At 40.0% G+C, this 17,700-nt stretch overlaps 1 protein-coding gene across 4 annotated transcripts in view; it reads left to right on the forward strand.

Annotated features, from left to right (window-relative positions):
* The window catches only part of CPNE3 (copine 3), a 61,653-nt gene that overhangs the window by 22,439 nt on the left and 21,514 nt on the right, over nt 1-17,700 (forward strand). For all 4 annotated transcript variants that reach the window (XM_024106242.3, XM_065585858.1, XM_065585859.1 and 1 more), the window contains 5 exons: nt 680-859; nt 6,079-6,153; nt 11,276-11,347; nt 12,712-12,795; nt 13,924-14,013. In XM_024106242.3, coding sequence (XP_023962010.2) covers nt 680-859; nt 6,079-6,153; nt 11,276-11,347; nt 12,712-12,795; nt 13,924-14,013 — 501 coding nt within the window. The remainder of the gene's footprint in view (nt 1-679; nt 860-6,078; nt 6,154-11,275; nt 11,348-12,711; nt 12,796-13,923; nt 14,014-17,700) is intronic.

A 17,700-nucleotide genomic window follows, 5' to 3' on the forward strand; every position in this document is an offset into this window, starting at 1 on the left:
AGTAATTCAGTCGATGGGAGAGTTCTCTCCTGTCGGCATAGAGTGTCTGCACTGATAGAGCAGCTACACTGGTGCAGCTGTGCTGCTGTAAGCTCTGTGGTGTACCCATAGCTTAAGTGTAATTTCCTGGGGGGCTTGCTCTCTGCAGAGAGTAGATGGGCAGGCAGCAGGCCTTTTGGTGTACTGGAGGACCTAACACAGAAGCAGCAACTGCTGTGTCTTCTAATGGAGTAGTGTGTGCTTGCCCCCAAAACTGCTAGTGTTGCCCTTTCTAATGATTTGATGTCTTCCTAGTCTCTCATTGTTTCTTCTTGTCCAATGTAATGATTTCATCAGGACTATTAGGTTTTTCAAATGTTATTTCTGAGTTCATCTCTCCCAGCCTTCACTTTGGACAAAATGTTAAGTTTTATTTATGAAATGTCCAGAAGTGACTATATTTCATTGGTGGGAAAACTGATCCTTAAATATGCCTTGTCTACCACACGTGGATTTTGTAAAATTTAGTTTGTAAAGTACTTTGTACTAGGATGAAAGGAGTTCAGAAGTGCATATTAGTCTACTTGCACCTAGCAGGGCTCTTGGAAGCCTAGCATGAGCAATGAATCGATTTGGCCACCTGCATAGTTGTATGAGCCAGTTGATGAACATCTTGGTAATGTGACTTTTCTATCTGCAGGTTGATCGCACAGAAAGGGTTAAGAATTCCTTGAACCCAAAGTTCGCCAAGAGGTTCCTAATTGATTACTACTTTGAACTGGTTCAGAAGTTTAAATTTGGGATTTATGACATTGACAACAAAACCATTGATCTAAGTGATGATGACTTCCTGGGAGAATTTGAATGCAGTCTGGGACAAGTGAGTTCAAACCGTGCCTGAGCTTGTACTACAGGGGATATGTTTGCGACTGGTTACTCCCTGCCTCCCAGGGTGCCACCTGTACTGGGGTACCACTGAGCCCACCTGTTCCACCAGCCTGGGCTTCCTTACACTGTCCTGCTGAGCCAGGCCTTCAAGCCTCCTCCAGCACACACAGGTAGGGACACACCCAGCTGCAGAAAGAGACAGACACTGAAATCAACACTGCATGGGAAGGTTTCAGCTAAGGAATGACCCAGCACTAAAGTGCACACCCCCTCTGGAGTGTAAACCCAAAATTGCATCGTCTTGCACTGCACAGAGTATTGTACAGCGTAAGCTCATGAAATTTGCTCCCTCCCTAAATACGGAGGAAGATGTGCACAGCTTTTTGCCCCCTCAGTTATGAATTCCACAAACTGATTTTAGAGAGAACAAAAACAAGTTTATTAACTACAAAAGAGAGATTTTAAGCGATTATAAGGGTTAGCAAACAGATCAAAGCAGATTACTGAGCAAATAAAATAAACTCGCAAACTAAGCTTAATACACTAAAGAAACTGGTTACAAGTAGTAATTTCTCACCCTAAATGTTGCTTTAGTCAGATTGCAGAGGTTCTTGAAGGCAAGCTGCTCTTGTTTGCAGCTTAAAACTCCAGGTATTTCTTTCACAGGTCAGACACCTTTTCTAGCCTGGGCTCAGTCCTTCTCTTCCCCACCCCCGCCTTTGTCCTTGTTTCTTAGAACTAGTCACACTGGCAACGCTAAAGCACTGCCGCGACAGCGCTTTAACGTAGCATGTGTGGTCGCGGCAAAGCGCTGGGAGAGAGCTCTCCCAGTACTCTTTTTTAAAAAAAACAAAAAACAAAAACAAAAAAAACCCCACCTCCACGAGGGGCATAGCTCTCAGCGCTGGGGGCACTGTCCACACTGGTGCTTTACAGCGCTGCAACTTGCTGTGCTCAGGGGTGTGTGTTTTCACACCCCTGAGCAAAGAAAGTTGCAGTGATGTAAATTGCCAGTGTAGACAAGCCCTTTGTTTCCAACCATTATCCTGGGCGGGGATTCAGTGAAGAACAAACCCTGATTATGTCCCTCCCCTGCCTTAAATAGATTTTACATATGGCAGGAATCCTTTGTTTTCCAGTGTGGTTCCTTCCTCTTCCCTCTTTTCTCCCCCCCCTCCCCCCCCCCCCCAGTGAAAAAATACTGATATTCTAACATGGAGACCAGTACCAAGTTACATGATCACATGACCCGGTAGTATCAAAGCAGCCATAAGTCAAAGGCCTTTGTAGCATCCCAGGAAGGTGGGAGATTAGCATCTTCAAAGACCCATTGTTCTCCCTAATGGTCCATTGACTTGTCCCCAGCTAGCCAGCCAGACTGATTGCATTCTGTCTTCTGATGGGCATTCCCCAGGCGCTGGAAACACTCTTTTGTAGTACAGATGTATAGTCAGTATTCCTAACTTTAAATACAAAAATGATACCTGCATACAAATAGGGTAATCACATTCAGCAAATCATAACCTTTCTAATGATATCTTACATGCCGTATCTTGCACAAAACATATAGTTATGCTATAATCACATTATAACAATATTTCTATGAAGAATATGAGGTGTAGTGTCACAATGTTATTACCCACTTTGATTTCTACTAAAACTATGTAATAGTAAGCTTATGTTAAGCTGTGCCTCTTTTATACATATTGACCTATAACCATGCTCATATGAGGGGATAGCACTCTTAAGTGAAGAATAGGTGTCTCTGCTAATTTGTTGACACTTAAAATGCTGCAGCTGCTTACTTATGTCGACTAGAGGAGTTCTCCAGTTTCAGGGAGGTGGATTATCTACTCAGAGGCAGTGGTTAGGTCAATGGGAGAATTCTCCCATCGACCTAGCACTGTTTACACCGGGAGTTAGGTCAGTTTAACCGCATCGCTCAAGTGTGTGGATTTTTCACTAATTTCCTAGTGTAGACCAAGCGTAAGAGTCTCTGCGAATTTGTTTTTGTCTCAGTTCAGCACATAAGATCATTCTGTGAGCAGTCGTCTTGAGGTTTTGTCTAATGTATGCTAGTCACTGTAGAATATGAGAGAGAATATGCTATCTCTATCACAAGAGGGTGAGATAATATCTTTTATCAAACCAACTTCTGTTGGTGAGAGAGACCAGATTTTGAGCTCTTCTTCAGGTCTGGGAAATGTGTCAATACAAGATGGTACAGATTGTTTAGCATGAGTAGTTAACACACATTTCAAGGGATCATTCAAGTGACCTATTAACACTTCTCTAGTCGTGGCCAGGGGCGGGGGCAGGGTCGCCCAGAGAGGGGGACAAGTGGGGCGATTTGCCAGAGGCCCCGTGAGCCCTGGCCCGGCGGCGGGTCCTTCAGTGCTGCTGAAGATGCGGAGCGACTGAAGGGTCCCCCGCTGCCGAAATGCCACCAAAGACCCGGACCGCTGCCGGGTGAGTACAAGCGCTGCAGCTCCCCCACTTTGCTCCAGGCCCCCTGAATCCTCTGGGCGGCCCTGGGGAGGGGAGGGGGGAGAGGCTGAGGGGAAGGGTTTAAGTGAGTTATAGATTGTTCTAAGAAGCCATAAATCCAGGATCTCTATTCAGTCCGTGCTTTTTAGTATTTAGCAAAGCTGTGAAATTAAGCTCTCGGGCCGAACTTTAGAAGGTTTTGTTCAGATTTCTCTTGAGAATAAGGACTGAGAGGTCAGATATCGAGTGATCGCTTTGTGAAAAGTGTTCACCCAAAGTGATAAGGTACTTCTGTTTTTTATCATTTTTCTGCGTGAGTTGATTCAAGAGCATAGTGATTCTCTGGTTTCACCCACATAGTTGTTGTTGGGGCATTTAGTGCATTTGAGGAGGTGTACACCTCATGTTGTGTTAGGCATGTGAAGGATCCATGGATCTTAACACCCCCCACCCCCCCACAACACACGGTTTCGATAATGCTAGCAGTGGAGATATGTCTTCAGCTTTTGCATCTGTTGTTGTTGCAGGGTCTGGCGCCACTTTCAGTTGGCGTGTCCTGGTATTTGGGGAGCTTGCTTTTGATAATGAGCTTGGAGGGTGTGGGGGATTGTTTGAAGGCCAGAAGTAGGGGTTCAGAAAAGATTTCTTTTAGAATGTGGTTCGAGTATGTGTTGTGATTATCTGATAACCCATATTGGTACCAATGTGGGGTGATAGGTGACAACTAGGCGTGTGTGGTCAGAGGATGTTTTAATTCTGTATTGAAGCAGGTTCTGCTGTTGGGTTATTTGGGTGGCCCATTACATAAAGTGATCTAATTCTCTGAGTGTCCTTGTTTGGTGAAGGCAGTTTTAAGTGGGTTTATCCCAGACTTTCTCCTGTGAGCATATTCTGTGGTATCTAAGTGCCTGGCTGTAGATAACATTTCTTGATATGTTTGGGGTGGTTACTGGACCTCTGAAGGTAGGTGTGGTGATCCATGGGTTTTTTTTTTATATTGTCTGTAGGATTCCATTGTCGAAGCTGATCTTGGTGTCCAGGAAGTTGTTGCTAGTGTGGGCATGTTTTAGAGAGACTTTTATGTGTTGGTGGTAGTTGCTGAAGTTGTGGTGAAAACCTGAGGTAGTTTAGGTGTCTGTCCAGAGGATGAAAATATCATCTATGTATCTCAGGTATCTCATTGGTTTCTTGCTTGTGTTTGTCCAGAAATTCTTCTTCAAGGCAGCCCATGAAAAGGTTGGCATATTGGGGAGCCATCCTAGTACCCATGGCTGTAGTTACGCAGATTTCTGTATAGAGGTGGACTAGGAATAAATGAGAAATGATAGTTAGTCACTGCCATCCAGAATACCCAAATGCTTGTAGAGTCCAAACTGCTGTTGCCATAACATGCCACTTGAGCTATTAAGTCAGGCTCTATAGAAAATCCTATAATAGCTATAAATCAATTCCTTAAAGCATTGTATGTTTTCTGAAACTTTTATCGGTGTAGCAGCAGCCTGATACTCTTCCTTTCTGTGAGATCAAAAACAAGATCATGTGGCATGATTGCAAAACATTACAAACATCAATAAATTATATGAATTGCTAATTTTGAAGGGTTTTTTAATAAGACATCAGATTCCAGTGCATCTGAGCTAATTTAGCAGATCCGATTCTGGGATTAGAGGGAGGACAATAATCTCAAGTATTTTTAGAAAAACTCAAGTATCTTATCTACCTACAGCAAGAACTCCTTCTCTGCACTTGGTAATTTGCATAGATAACGGAGAGTGATAGAATACATGCATAGATAACGGAGCATCTAATTGGAGAGTGAAACTATGGAATTCAAAGTTGCCGGCTTTTCTACTCAAGCTTCTTCTAGAAGGAAAGTTTAGAGATTCCAAGATGGGGAAACTAACAGCTCATTGCTGAAAGTTATTTATGAAGGTTCTTGTTGCTCTTATTACTGTTTGCTTCAGTGAGAGACAAAGAAAAGTAAATTGTCTTCATAAAAGGCCTTGTCTTCCTGTTTAATGTTGTTACTCAATGCAGTTTGTTCTGTGTTTGAGATAAAATTATGAAAAGAATCTTTTTGAAAGAAGTTTGGTGTCTCGTGTCTCCTCACATTCTTTTAAAAGATCCGTCTCCTCCCCCCCTCAACCCTCCCGCCCCCCCCACTCCCCAAAAGGGGAACAGAGTTCTAGTAGAAGTTCAACCTGAAATTCTGAATGTAGGTAAAATAACAAAATAAAACAAACATACAGTGTATCTTTTAGGCCTGCATATAAAACAAAAATGTACTTTTTCAGCAATCTGATTGCTTAAATTATTTGCCATATGTATAAATCTAAATGCAATGTGTCAAGAACTAAGGGATAGCCTAGTCTCTCAATTTCAGGCATCCTCCCTGCCATATATATATGTATCATGTCAGATACAAGCCACCTTTAGCAGCTCTTCAGGGAAAGTCCTTATTCTACTATTGAAATTATTAGTATGAAGGATTTCTTGTTTATCTTAACTTATTTACTTCTGTCATTAGTCAAAGTTGCATATAGGTTCATATCTTTAAATATTATCCAAACGTATTGAAGGCTATAAGAAATAAAAGTGATGCTGGAGTTCTCATGGTAGAATATTTTCCTAAAATGGAACATGCAACACCACCTGTTTCTTTCAATGTGAAAAACTGTTAATTGTCAAGAGCTATTACTACTATTTAACTTTTTGTTTTGACAGATCGTCTCCAGCAAGACGCTGACAAGACCATTAATGTTTAAAAATGGTAAACCTGCAGGGAAAGGAAGCATTACGGTAGGATGATACTTGGCTTTCTCCTTCTAGCATATAGCCCACAAGTTGTTTCTCTTACTGAGTTAAATGTATTCTATCACATCATAATAACGGGAATATTTCTTTCACAGATGGCTGTTTGCATCTTTCAATGTACAAAACAGTACTTCTGTGTTAATCTAACTTATCAAAATCAAATGGTCTTCAGAGGCTCAAATAATGACTTAATCAGTTTCAAATAAACTCAAGTGGTGAACTTTTATTTATTTATTTTTAACAACAAAAATCAAATTGCTTCTTTCAGTTTCTTATCCCTCAAGTCCTGAGCAAATGTGGACTCTTGTTAATTTTTATTTTCTTCCCAAATTATTTTACTTTCATCTCAAGCTGCATCCTACATAAACAGAATTAGGATAGAAGTCTAATGAAGTGTCATTATTCCAGTGTGGTAACTAGATAAATGGCTAATATTTAGTGGTAATCAAAGTAGGTGTGTCTAGAGCTTTACAAATAATTAAGGCGGTCTGTGTGTCCTGAGCAATATATCATCTTTTTGGCAGAGAACAGCAAGGGGTTACACCAAATGGGTAACTAGATAATGGAATTGAGACACAAACATTAACATTCCTGATCTTTACTGGTTTTTCTGTAATAATAGGTCTATTTAAAGTTACCTATCTTTAGGGCTACTTTGCAGTTTTATTATTGCTTTAGCTGTTAGGTTAATGAGCAAACACTAGCATATATACAATTACTGGGTTGTCAAGCAGTGAGTGGTAGAACTGTAGATTTGGCAACTAATAAGAATATAAGCAACAACCATGCTGGCATTAACTGGATGGAGAGCACATTAATGATCTTTATTTTTGGGGTCAGTTTTTTTTGCAGCATCAGGAGGGGCTGTACTATGGTGGCTAGAGATATTCAGTTAACATAGACCCTAAGGCCAGAAGGGAATCTCATGATCGTTTAGTCTGACCACCTGCACTTCACAGGTCACAGAACTTCACCCACCCACTCCTGTAATAGACCCCTGGCTGAGTTACTGAAATTCTCAAATCTTGAGTTAAAGACTTCAAGTTACAGAGAATCTACCATTTACTGTAGTTCAAACCAGCAAGTTACCCATACCCCATGCTGCAGAAGAAGGCAAAGCTCCCCCCCTTCCTCCCCCCTCCCCAGGACCTCTGCTAATCTGACCTAGGGGAAAATTCTTTCTTGACCCCAAATATGATGGTCTGTTAGACCTTGAGCATATGGGCGAGCCCCACCAGCCAAACACCCAGGAAAGAATTTTCTGTAGTTACTCAGAGCCCTCCCTGTCTAGTGTCCTATCTCCAGCCATTGGGGATATTTGCTAATAGCAGCTGCAGATATGCTGTGTGCCATTGTAGGCAGTCTCATTATACTATACACTCTATAAACTTATTAAGCTCAGTCTTGAAACAAGTTTTTGCCCTCACTACTCCCCTTGGAAGGCTGTTCCAGAACTTCACTTCTCTGATGGTTAAGACCTTCATCTAATTTCAAGCCTAACCTTATTGATGGCCAGTTTATATCCATTTGTTCTTGTGCCAGCTTTGGCCCTTAACTTCTCTCCTTCCCCGGTGTTTATCCATCTAATGTATTTATAGAAAGCAGTCATCTCCCCATAGCCTTCATTTGGTTAAGCTAAACAAGCCAAGGTCCTTAAATCTCCTCTTGTAAGGTAAGTTCTCCATTCCTCTGATCACCTAGTAGCTCTTCTTTGCACCTGTTCAAGTTTGAATTAATCTTAAACATGGAAGATCAGAATTTCACACAGTATTCCAGTTGAGATTTCACCAGTGCCTTGTATAATGGTAATAACACTTTCCTGTCACTACTAAAAATACCTTGGCTGATGCATCCTAGGATTGCATTAGTCTTTTTCACTGCCACATCACATTGGTGGCTCATAGTCGTTCTGCAATTGACCAATACACCCAGGTCATTCTCCTTCTCTGTTACATCCATCTGATATGTCCCCAGCTTATAGTAAAAATTCATGTATTTAAGGATTAACAACAAGAGCTTTCACTTCGCACTATTAAATTTAATCCCATTTCTATTGCTCCAATTTTCAAGGTCCTCCAAGTCGTCTTGTATGATATTCTGGTCCTCCTCCATATGAGTAATACCTCCCAACATTGTAATTTTATTCTCACACGCCTGCTTTTTTTGTGCCAAGGTCGTTAATTAAAATGTTAAATTAGATTGATCACAAGACAGATCCCCGAGGAACTTCACCAGTTATCTCCTTCCAGCCTGACATTTCGCTTTTCAGTATGACCCATTGTAGTCTCCTATTTAACAAAGTCCTTACCCACATTTCGATTCTCATAGCCCATCTTCTCCAATTTAATTTCCCATGTGGAACTGTATCAAATGCCTTACTAAAATCCAGGTAGATTAGATCTACTGCATTTCCTTTGTCTAGAAAATGAGTTATCGTCTCAAAAAAAAAAAAAAAAAAAAAAAAAAGACAGGTTGGTCTGGCACATCTACTTTTTGTAAAACCATGTTGTATTTTTATTCCAATTGTTGTTTACCTCTATGTCCTTAACTACTTTCTCTCTCAAAATTTGTTCCAAGACCTTGCATTTATTGAGGTCAAACTAACAGGCCTGTATTTTCCTGGTTCACTTGGTTGTCATGACTTATGGCAAGTTGTATCTTTGATTCCCTTACTCAGTCTCTCTATGGGCACCCTAATCCAAGTGACAGGTCTGCGACTGTACTTCTTTCAGGCTGGAATCCTGCAATTCACACCACTTTTAGGCTCGGTCGCCAGGTCACAGCACCCATGTTCATCAACTGTATCCTTGGCAGGTCCACTTGGGTTTTGGCTCCTGCTTTGACTTCTCTCCAGGAAGTGACAGAACAGCTTGTTGAAAACAAAGTGTGATTTATTTATATGAATACAACAAAGGGAGAGGGAAAAAATTCAAACAACAAGATAATATGCATATAGATCTTACCTAAACTTTAGCCTTTCCTTGCAATTTAGGTAACCACCATCCCAGTAATCCCCCAGCATTGGGGAGTGCAGCCTCTATGCCTCTGTCTGACCCTTCAGTTAGTGTGGTTCCCTCCATCCATCCCTTTCTCCCCCAAGTTCACAGGTAGTCTTTTATCTATTTCAAAGTCCCTGTGTTTGTTGTGGAGCAACACAACCTGGTTAGTTGGGCTTATGCTTCTTCTCAGGTGGGACAGAGGCAGACTTCCAGCAATGGTGTACTGTCCATCTAAGCGCCAGAATTTGGCGCTGTGTATAGCCATTGTCTGGGTTCCTGCAGATCAAAGCTAAGGGCATATCTGCACTTACAGTGCTGCAGCAATGCAGCTGCACCCTGCACTGCTGTAGCACTTAGTGAAGACGTTACCTACGCTGATTGGAGAGCTCCCGCGTAGGTACTCCGCCTCCCCGGGAGGCAGTAGCTATGTTGACAGGAGAAGCCTTCTCATTGATATAGTGCTGTCTACAATGGGGAGATAGGTCAATATAACTGTCATTCAGGGATTTGGAAAATTCACACCCCGAGCGACACAGTTTATACCAACATGTTTGTAGAGTAGACCAGTGCTAACTAACACTGATTTTAGCTTTACCTTTTAGCCAGCATCAAAATAACCACCAAACTCACTGGGCGAAAGAAAGATGAATCATAAAATTAATGCAGCTCTCTCATATTCTTCACAGTGGTGATGGATGTTAGCAAAATGGGTGGACAGATTTGGCAATGCAATTCAAATGGGAATGCTCCATTGAGATCAGCAATTAACAGGCTGAGTCTGTTAATTAAGTATTTTGGGATACTGCCAAGTAGGAAATTAAACATTACTTAGCGACACAAGGATCATGTCTTCATGTGTCCTGTACACTGTCTTCAGGCTACAGTGTTAGTGCCCTAGTTTGCACCACCTCTCTTCTATACAGTGAAATGTGGAAATCTGGTCTACTTTACTCAGCTAAAATTGGTGACTTTCCAAATTGTGACTTTGTAGCCAGAGAGCATGACCTTGGCAAACTTGCAGGGGTCAGCTCCCATATATGAGATTTTTTTCAAGCCAAGATCCATGTACGATTTCTAGCTACTATTACAGTACTTTCATCAATGATGTCCATAAGTTTGTAGTGATATTGTTTTTCAGAAGACTGGATACAAATGGCATTTTTGTTCTTCCTGTATCAGAATTGGTCGAGTACATAATGGAACAGAGTATGCTGCATCTGAGGATGGTACCTCCCACAGACTACTTGCTAGTTATAAAGTTGAGACCAACAGACAAACTTTGACTTCAGTCTGTGATCTGCCTATAGAGTTAAAGACCCCACCAAGCACCCCTTTCTTGCCTTTGAAAATGACAGAACAGCAGTAAAATTCCTCTTAGAATGCTGACTGCCTTTTAGCGATAACCACAGTTGAGCATAAGGGAAACCACAGTTTTTTAAAATATGAAAAACATTTAGAAGCTTGGTCTAAAATTGAACTTGTACTGCATAAAGACAGATCTCACCATCTAGTCTAGTGGATGAGAGAAGCTCTAAAAATGTGCCTCTGTACAGTTAGTTCATCTAGCAAGCTCTTCTATCTCATTGAGCAGGAACATTTGGTGTTGGAACTCATAGGTTCTATACCTGGTTCTGGCACCAAGTCTGTGGCATTTAGCAAATTAAATAATCCAAAATTTTCAAAGTGGTCCCTTTTTGGAGGTTTCAATTTTTGGTGCCCATTTTCAGAGGTATTGAACACTGTCAGAATCTGTTGACTTCAGCTGCATTATGGGTGCATGCCTCTGAAAATCAAGAACTCTATGTCGCAACTTGGGCCATCCAAAATTAGTGGCCACTGTTGAAAATGTGAATCTTAACATCTGTACCTTGGGTTATTCATTTGTAAAATGAGACTGTTTACCTAGTAACATAGGAGTTGTGTGGCTTGCCTGATGCTTTCAAAACACTTCAGAGCTATGTCCTACCTTTTCATCCAAGGATCTCCAAGTACTTCTATTTTTAAATAAATATTTCACATCTACCCTTTCTAGGTATGTTGTGAATAATATTAGTGAAGTATATGGTATCTGAACATAGAATAAATGTTTCTTTCTTTTATCTATCTAGATTACAGCAGAAGAAGTAAAGGATAACAGGGTGGTCTTATTCGAAATAGAAGCAAGGAAACTAGAGAATAAGGTACTTAATTGCTGTATTTGTAATAACAAAGCATTAAAATAATGATGCTCTTATAAATAAGTAATGACAGGGATTGATTCATTCTGGGATTCTTTGCTGGAGAAATTAAGTCTACTAAAATACTGTTTACAGTAGAAGAAAACCATAGAACACAGAACATTTGTAAATTACCATATCTACTTGTTCATTAGCCCATTCATTTATAAGCCGACACCCCCCCCAAGATGATTAGGTGAAAATAGCAAAAACTGTATGACACTTTCATAAGCCGACCCTATATTTCAGGGGTTGGCAAACTTTGGCTACTGGCCTGTTAGGGTAAGCCGATAGCGGGCCTGAACGTTTTGTTTACCTGGAGGATTCACAGGCACGGAGCCCCTCAGCTCCCAGTGTCTGTGGTTTGCCGTTCCCAGCTAATGGGAGCTGCGGGAAGTGGCTGGGAACGGCAAACCGAGGCCACAGGGAGCTGAGGGGCTCCATGCCTGCAGACGCTCCAGGTAAACAAAACGACAACATATTAGCTATTCAATTCAATGATTCCATAGAGTTTAAAATCATCAAATTTTGGTGTAGACCCATTTATAAGCCGACCCCCGCTCTTTGATGCATCATTTTTTTTTTACCAAAAATATTCGGCTTATGAACAAGTATGTATGTACATTGAAGTTTTTAGAATGAATCTTGACCTGTTTCTAAAGTTGCCCAAAATTATTCTTTGAACAAGACTTAACTCTGTCCATATAAATTAATCACAGATTTGTATCTTTTCATTAGTGTGAATGCTTTTGCAATTTAATTTTAAGTTTACTTACTAAAATAACTGTAAAAAGTACACTTTCAAACAGCACTATAAGGTATATGTTAGAGTGGGCAAATCCATTATAATAAAGAAACGTCTTCAGGGTCCACGTTAGAATCTCTAAACACTTTAATTGCTCTATGAAATTCTAAAATAGATGTTAATAGGTGTGGTAGGGAAGAAATGCTTCTATTTTACATTTTTATAATGTTCTAATTAGGCAGCTTTGAATTCGGGTCCTGCCCTTCATACACATAGTGGCCCCATTGTCCTGAGATGGAACTGTCCGGCAGTATTTACAGAGCCCAGAATCTCACCCTACACTTAAAAATATTTCTATTCTACTCATAGTTATATAATTCTTTGGCTTGCTAATATAAATGATCCTGTTTTAAAAAGCAATAATGAGAATACCTGAAAAGTGATTTGTATTCTTCATCAGAAAGATGTTTAATAGTTTTTAGGAAAGTCTTTTGTTTACCTTCCATTTATCTGACTATATATATATTAATTAGTGTTTGATAACATTCATGCCATGTGATAACTGCCTATTTTTTAAATTCAGGATTTTTTTGGAAAGTCAGACCCTTTCTTGGAGTTCCACAAGCAGACCTCGGAAGGGAACTGGGTGATGGTTCACAGAACTGAGGTAGGGGAGGTTGTTCACAAAAAATTAACTCAATAAAACTCTAATCTGACTTTAAATGTATAACATAGCACTAAAGGTACAGCACCTTCAGAGCGGGAGAGGTGATCTTGTAATTAAAGCACCGGACTGGGTCTCAGGAGACCTGAATTTTCCCAACTCTGTTAGACTTTTTTGTGTGTGTGACCTTGAAAGTCATTAAATGTCTCTGGCACTCAAATGTGGACAATACTGCTTTTTTTCTTACTCTTGTCCATTTAGATTGTAAACCCTTTGGACTTGTTTAGATGTATGTAATGTCTAGCATAATAGTCTAGTTTTGGTAGGAACATCTAGATGCTATTATAATATTACTATTAATATTGGAGTGCCAACTTCAGCTAGGTCTGATATTTACTACTTAATAATAAGTTATACACTTATTTTGAACACTTACAGAAGAGCCTGAGGCCCTAATCAGTATTTAAATAATGAACAAATTTAGAGGAAGGCACAGTCCCTTATAGTACTAAGATTCTGTTTGCTTGATAGACATGAGGAGATTATAAAGTGGCCTTTGCTGACTTCTCTCTCCCCCCCCCCCCTCCGCCCCCCCCCCCCCCCCCGCCTTAACCATTGAATCTCCGGAGGAAATACTTCTGGAAATGGTGTTTCAGTATAAACATTTGGTGGAGTGAAATGTAACTTCTGGAAATTATAATTTTACTCCCATTGTCTTGCTTCTACTGGTAAGATGTGGGGGTACATAGCAAAATGCTGCATATGCTTAGGGTCTTCATGTACAGAGGTACTAGAATGTTACATCCTCTCCAGTTTGGGATTTAAATTGTATGATAAATTAAATTTCCCTTTTTGAAAATTTTGACCTAGCAGTGAGCAGCAGCATCCAACTTCCTCCAGAGTGTTGGTATTAAACAAAATTTTCTTCTGTTATGATGATCCAGCCATTGGGGCTCTTGTTATATCCTTGTCATGTGTACATGTTTTTTTTTTTGTTTTTTTTTTTGTTTTTTTTTTTTTGTCAACACTTTCCATATTTGTAATAGTTGCCCTGTTTTTATTCCATAACACTCATAGTCCCTCTGCATCTTGCCTTACTAACAATACTATTTTATCTAATCTTTTTGGCAGGTTATAAAAAACAACTTGAATCCTGTCTGGAAGCCCTTTAAAATACCCCTCAATTCTCTGTGTTACAGTGATATGGATAAAACAATCAAGGTAATATTTAAATACATTGCATTTGTCCTTAATGTATCTATCAAAGAAACAGTTGGCAAAGATCATGAATATTCATTTAACTGGTTTATCCTCTTAGTTTTAAGTTAAATTCAAAATAAAGGTTTTTATTATAAGTAACAGAAAACAGGGATGATGATAATGATGACCTGATAGTTTGTATTACAGGATCTCCTAAATTTTTTTGTCAAATTGACTTCCAGAGTTAGGAAAGCTGGTTAACCTAGAGTAAATGTGTATTTCCCTCTTCAGTTTTTCTTTTCATTTGAATTAGTGTTAACACAACATTAGTTCTCAGACTTGTTAAAAGCGTGGGCTGTCTGCTTGCACATTTACAGTCCGTTAGAATCCTTTTGGCTGTTGCTTTTTCTTGCTCTCCTGCATATGACTGTCTGTTACCTCGTCCTTATACATGTTTCACACTTGTTTAATTCCCTTTCTTTCCTGGATGTGTGTCACAGCCATCAGGTCCTCTTCTCAACCTGCTCAACTGGACTTTGCTGACCAGTTGCTTCATTCTTTCCTCCATTGCTTAGATATTACCTACACAATAACCCCAGTTCCTGCTGGCCTGAGGAGTAGACTGAATGTTCATGGGGATCCCCATGAATAAAGCACAGTAGCAAAGCATTAGCATTGAGTCGCTGGATCTACCCAGACAAAACCTTCTGATGCCAAGCTGTTTTGAACATTAACTTATTTGTGTATAGAGCTAGTATTTGAAATATTCTAAATTTGGAATCATCTAGTCAGAAGGACATTTTATGAACGTAATTCTTTCACTACTAAATAGGTAGTACTATTTCCCTTCCTCACGCCGCTAGCTCCCAAAGCAGAGGCATTGTGACAACACTGGCAGCATATTTCAAGAAAATGGATGTCTGCTGCCATTGACATCCTTCCTTGCCTTTAGTCATTGGTCCATAAAGGAGCATAAAAATCTGTTCGCTTCAGCTCTGGGTTCCGTTGTCAGATGAGTGAATTCAAATGAACCCGCCTTATCTTAGGCACCATTTTTGGATTTGATGTTTGAAGAGAAGATGAATGCAGGGTTGCCTGCCTGCGTTGTCCTAAGTTTGTGATGGTTCAAGTAGCCTGGGAGGATAAGATGGGATCCACTCACAGGACAAGGAGTCAGTCTAGTGAATCCTTACTGAACATTATCTGCAACCATTGACACCCTTAGTCCTCATCACCCAAAAGTTCTTGTTTTTTTTTGACACCCTGAATCAAATGACAGGTGGAAACTTGAGAACTAGTGATGGAAAAGCAAAGGCCAAAAGACAGAAGATGAAACACAACAAATTTCTTCAAGCCTATGCTCAGGCTTACAGCTGGTCAGAAATTTTGTTACATGCTTTTTTTTTTCTGATGGAAATTGCTTTTATGTAGAAATTGAAATGCTTCAGAAGTTTTTATTTCAATATTAATTCTTGCAAGGAGAATATTTTGAAACAAAAAAATCTATTTTGGAAAATTTTGAAACTGTTTTGAATTTAATTTTATTTTATGGGTTTTTCATTTTGTTTTGTTTTTACATTACTACTGATCTGTCATGAAATAAAGTATATTATGCAGTAATACCATTGGCATGTCATGAAATAATGTAAAAATGAAAAAATAAATTCAGAAATGGAAATTTTTCAAATTTCCATTACATTAAGTGTCAAAATTTCCTGCAAAACAAAAATTCCAAGCTACAGAAGCCATCATGCTGTCGAATTACAAAGCAAGAGAAGCTTCCTATCAAAGAATCGTAAAAATGTAATGCTAGAAGGAACCTCAAGAGATCATCTAATCCATTTCCCCCTGTCCCCATGCTGAGGTGGAATTAAGTATACCTAGACCATGCCTGTCAAGTGTTTTGTCTAACCAATTCTTAAAAACCTCCAATTATGAGGATTTCATAACTTCCCTAGGTAACCTATTCCATAACTTAACTACCCATATAATTAGAAAGTTTTTCCTAATATCTAATCTAAATCTCCCTTGCTGCAAAGTAACCCAAAGAGTTCTTGTCCTACATTCAGTGAACATGGAGAACAATTGATCACCATTCTCTTTGCAACAGCCTCTTACATATTGGGGTGAAATATTGGAACGGCCTACCGAGGGAAACGGTGGGGGCGACGGACCTGTCTGGTTTTAAGATAAAGTGTCTGGTTTTAAGATAAAGTTAGATAAGTTTATGGAGGGAATGGTTTAATGGTAAAACATAGTAGTCAAGGAAAGCCAAGCAATGGTGGGTAAATAGTATAATGGCTAACGGGGTCGGGCTGGAGACTCTTGCCTATATGCTCGGGGTCTTACTGATCGCCACATTTGGGGTCGGGAAGGAATTTTCCTCCAGGGCAGATTGGCTGAGCCTCCGGAGGTTTTTCGCCTTCCTCTGCAGCATGGGGCAGGGATCTCTAGCAGGAAGGTCTCTGCCGATTGAAGTCACTAAAAACAGGATTGGGGACTTCAACAGCAGAGTCCAGGGAAGGGGTAGGGACGGTTTTATGACCTGCAGCATGCAGGGGGTCAGACCAGATGATCATAATGGTCCCTTCTGACCTTAAAGTCTATGAGTCTATATTTGAAGACTCATCATGTCCCCCCTTTTTATTCTCTCCTTTTTTTTTTAGAGTAAACATGCTCAATTCTTTCAACCTTTCCTCATGGGCCATGTTTTCTAAATATCTTTCTCTTTTTGTTGCTGTCCTCTGGACTCTCTCCAATTTGTCCACATCTTACTTAAAGTGCAATGCTCAAAACTGGGCACAGTACTGCAGCTGAGGCCTCACTAGTACTGAACCAGTTACCTCCCAGATCTATATATGACACTCCTGTTCATGTATCTCAGAACGACATTTGCCTTTTTCATGACAGCATCTCATTGTTGACTCATATTGAATTTGTGATCCTCTACATCACCCCCAGATCCTTTTCAGTGCTAGAACCACTTAGCCAGTTTTCCCCATTTTGTATTTGTGCATGTGATTTTTTTCCCTCCTAAGCATAATACTTTAAACTTGTCTTTGTTGAATTTCATCTTGTTGATTTCAGCTTCAACTGAAGCTGCCAAATCCAGGGTGGTAAACCAATTCATTGAGCCTCAGTGTCTACAGCACTGGTTAAATCACGTTAAACCCTTGAATGGATAGTCTCGTTAGGAAGTAAAGTGGCCTTATTGTGAAGGAATGCATTTTAAATTCACATTTTCATTTAATTCAGTTTAACTTTCCTGAGTGTCCCTGGGTAGACATACATTCAAAGTGGCAGTTGAAGTATAGTATGGCACTCACAAAATCAAAATGGAATTCATAAATTGACATATTCCCCAATCTGTCACAGCAATGTGTACATTTAGACAAAAGCCTACCAAAACAAGATATACCGTAGCACTTATTCCCATCCTGCGGAAAGGATGCAAGAGAGAATAAATCACATGTGACAGACATTAGTTGCATTGCTTAATGCACAACTGGAACATATGGTACTTAGCTAATATGGGTATAAACCGGCACAGAATAAAACAGTGATGAAGCAGAATAATAATTATCTTTATAAGTAAGCCCAGAAACTGACAACCTGGGGGGGGGAAAAAGGAAAGAGCTAGTGACAGTTCTTCTCCACATGTCATGGATGTATTTTTCATTTCCATTTAATGGCCCCACTAAAAGTGTA

Source organism: Chrysemys picta, chromosome 2 (assembly GCF_011386835.1).
Source record: "Chrysemys picta bellii isolate R12L10 chromosome 2, ASM1138683v2, whole genome shotgun sequence".
Taxonomy (NCBI): domain Eukaryota; kingdom Metazoa; phylum Chordata; order Testudines; family Emydidae; genus Chrysemys; species Chrysemys picta.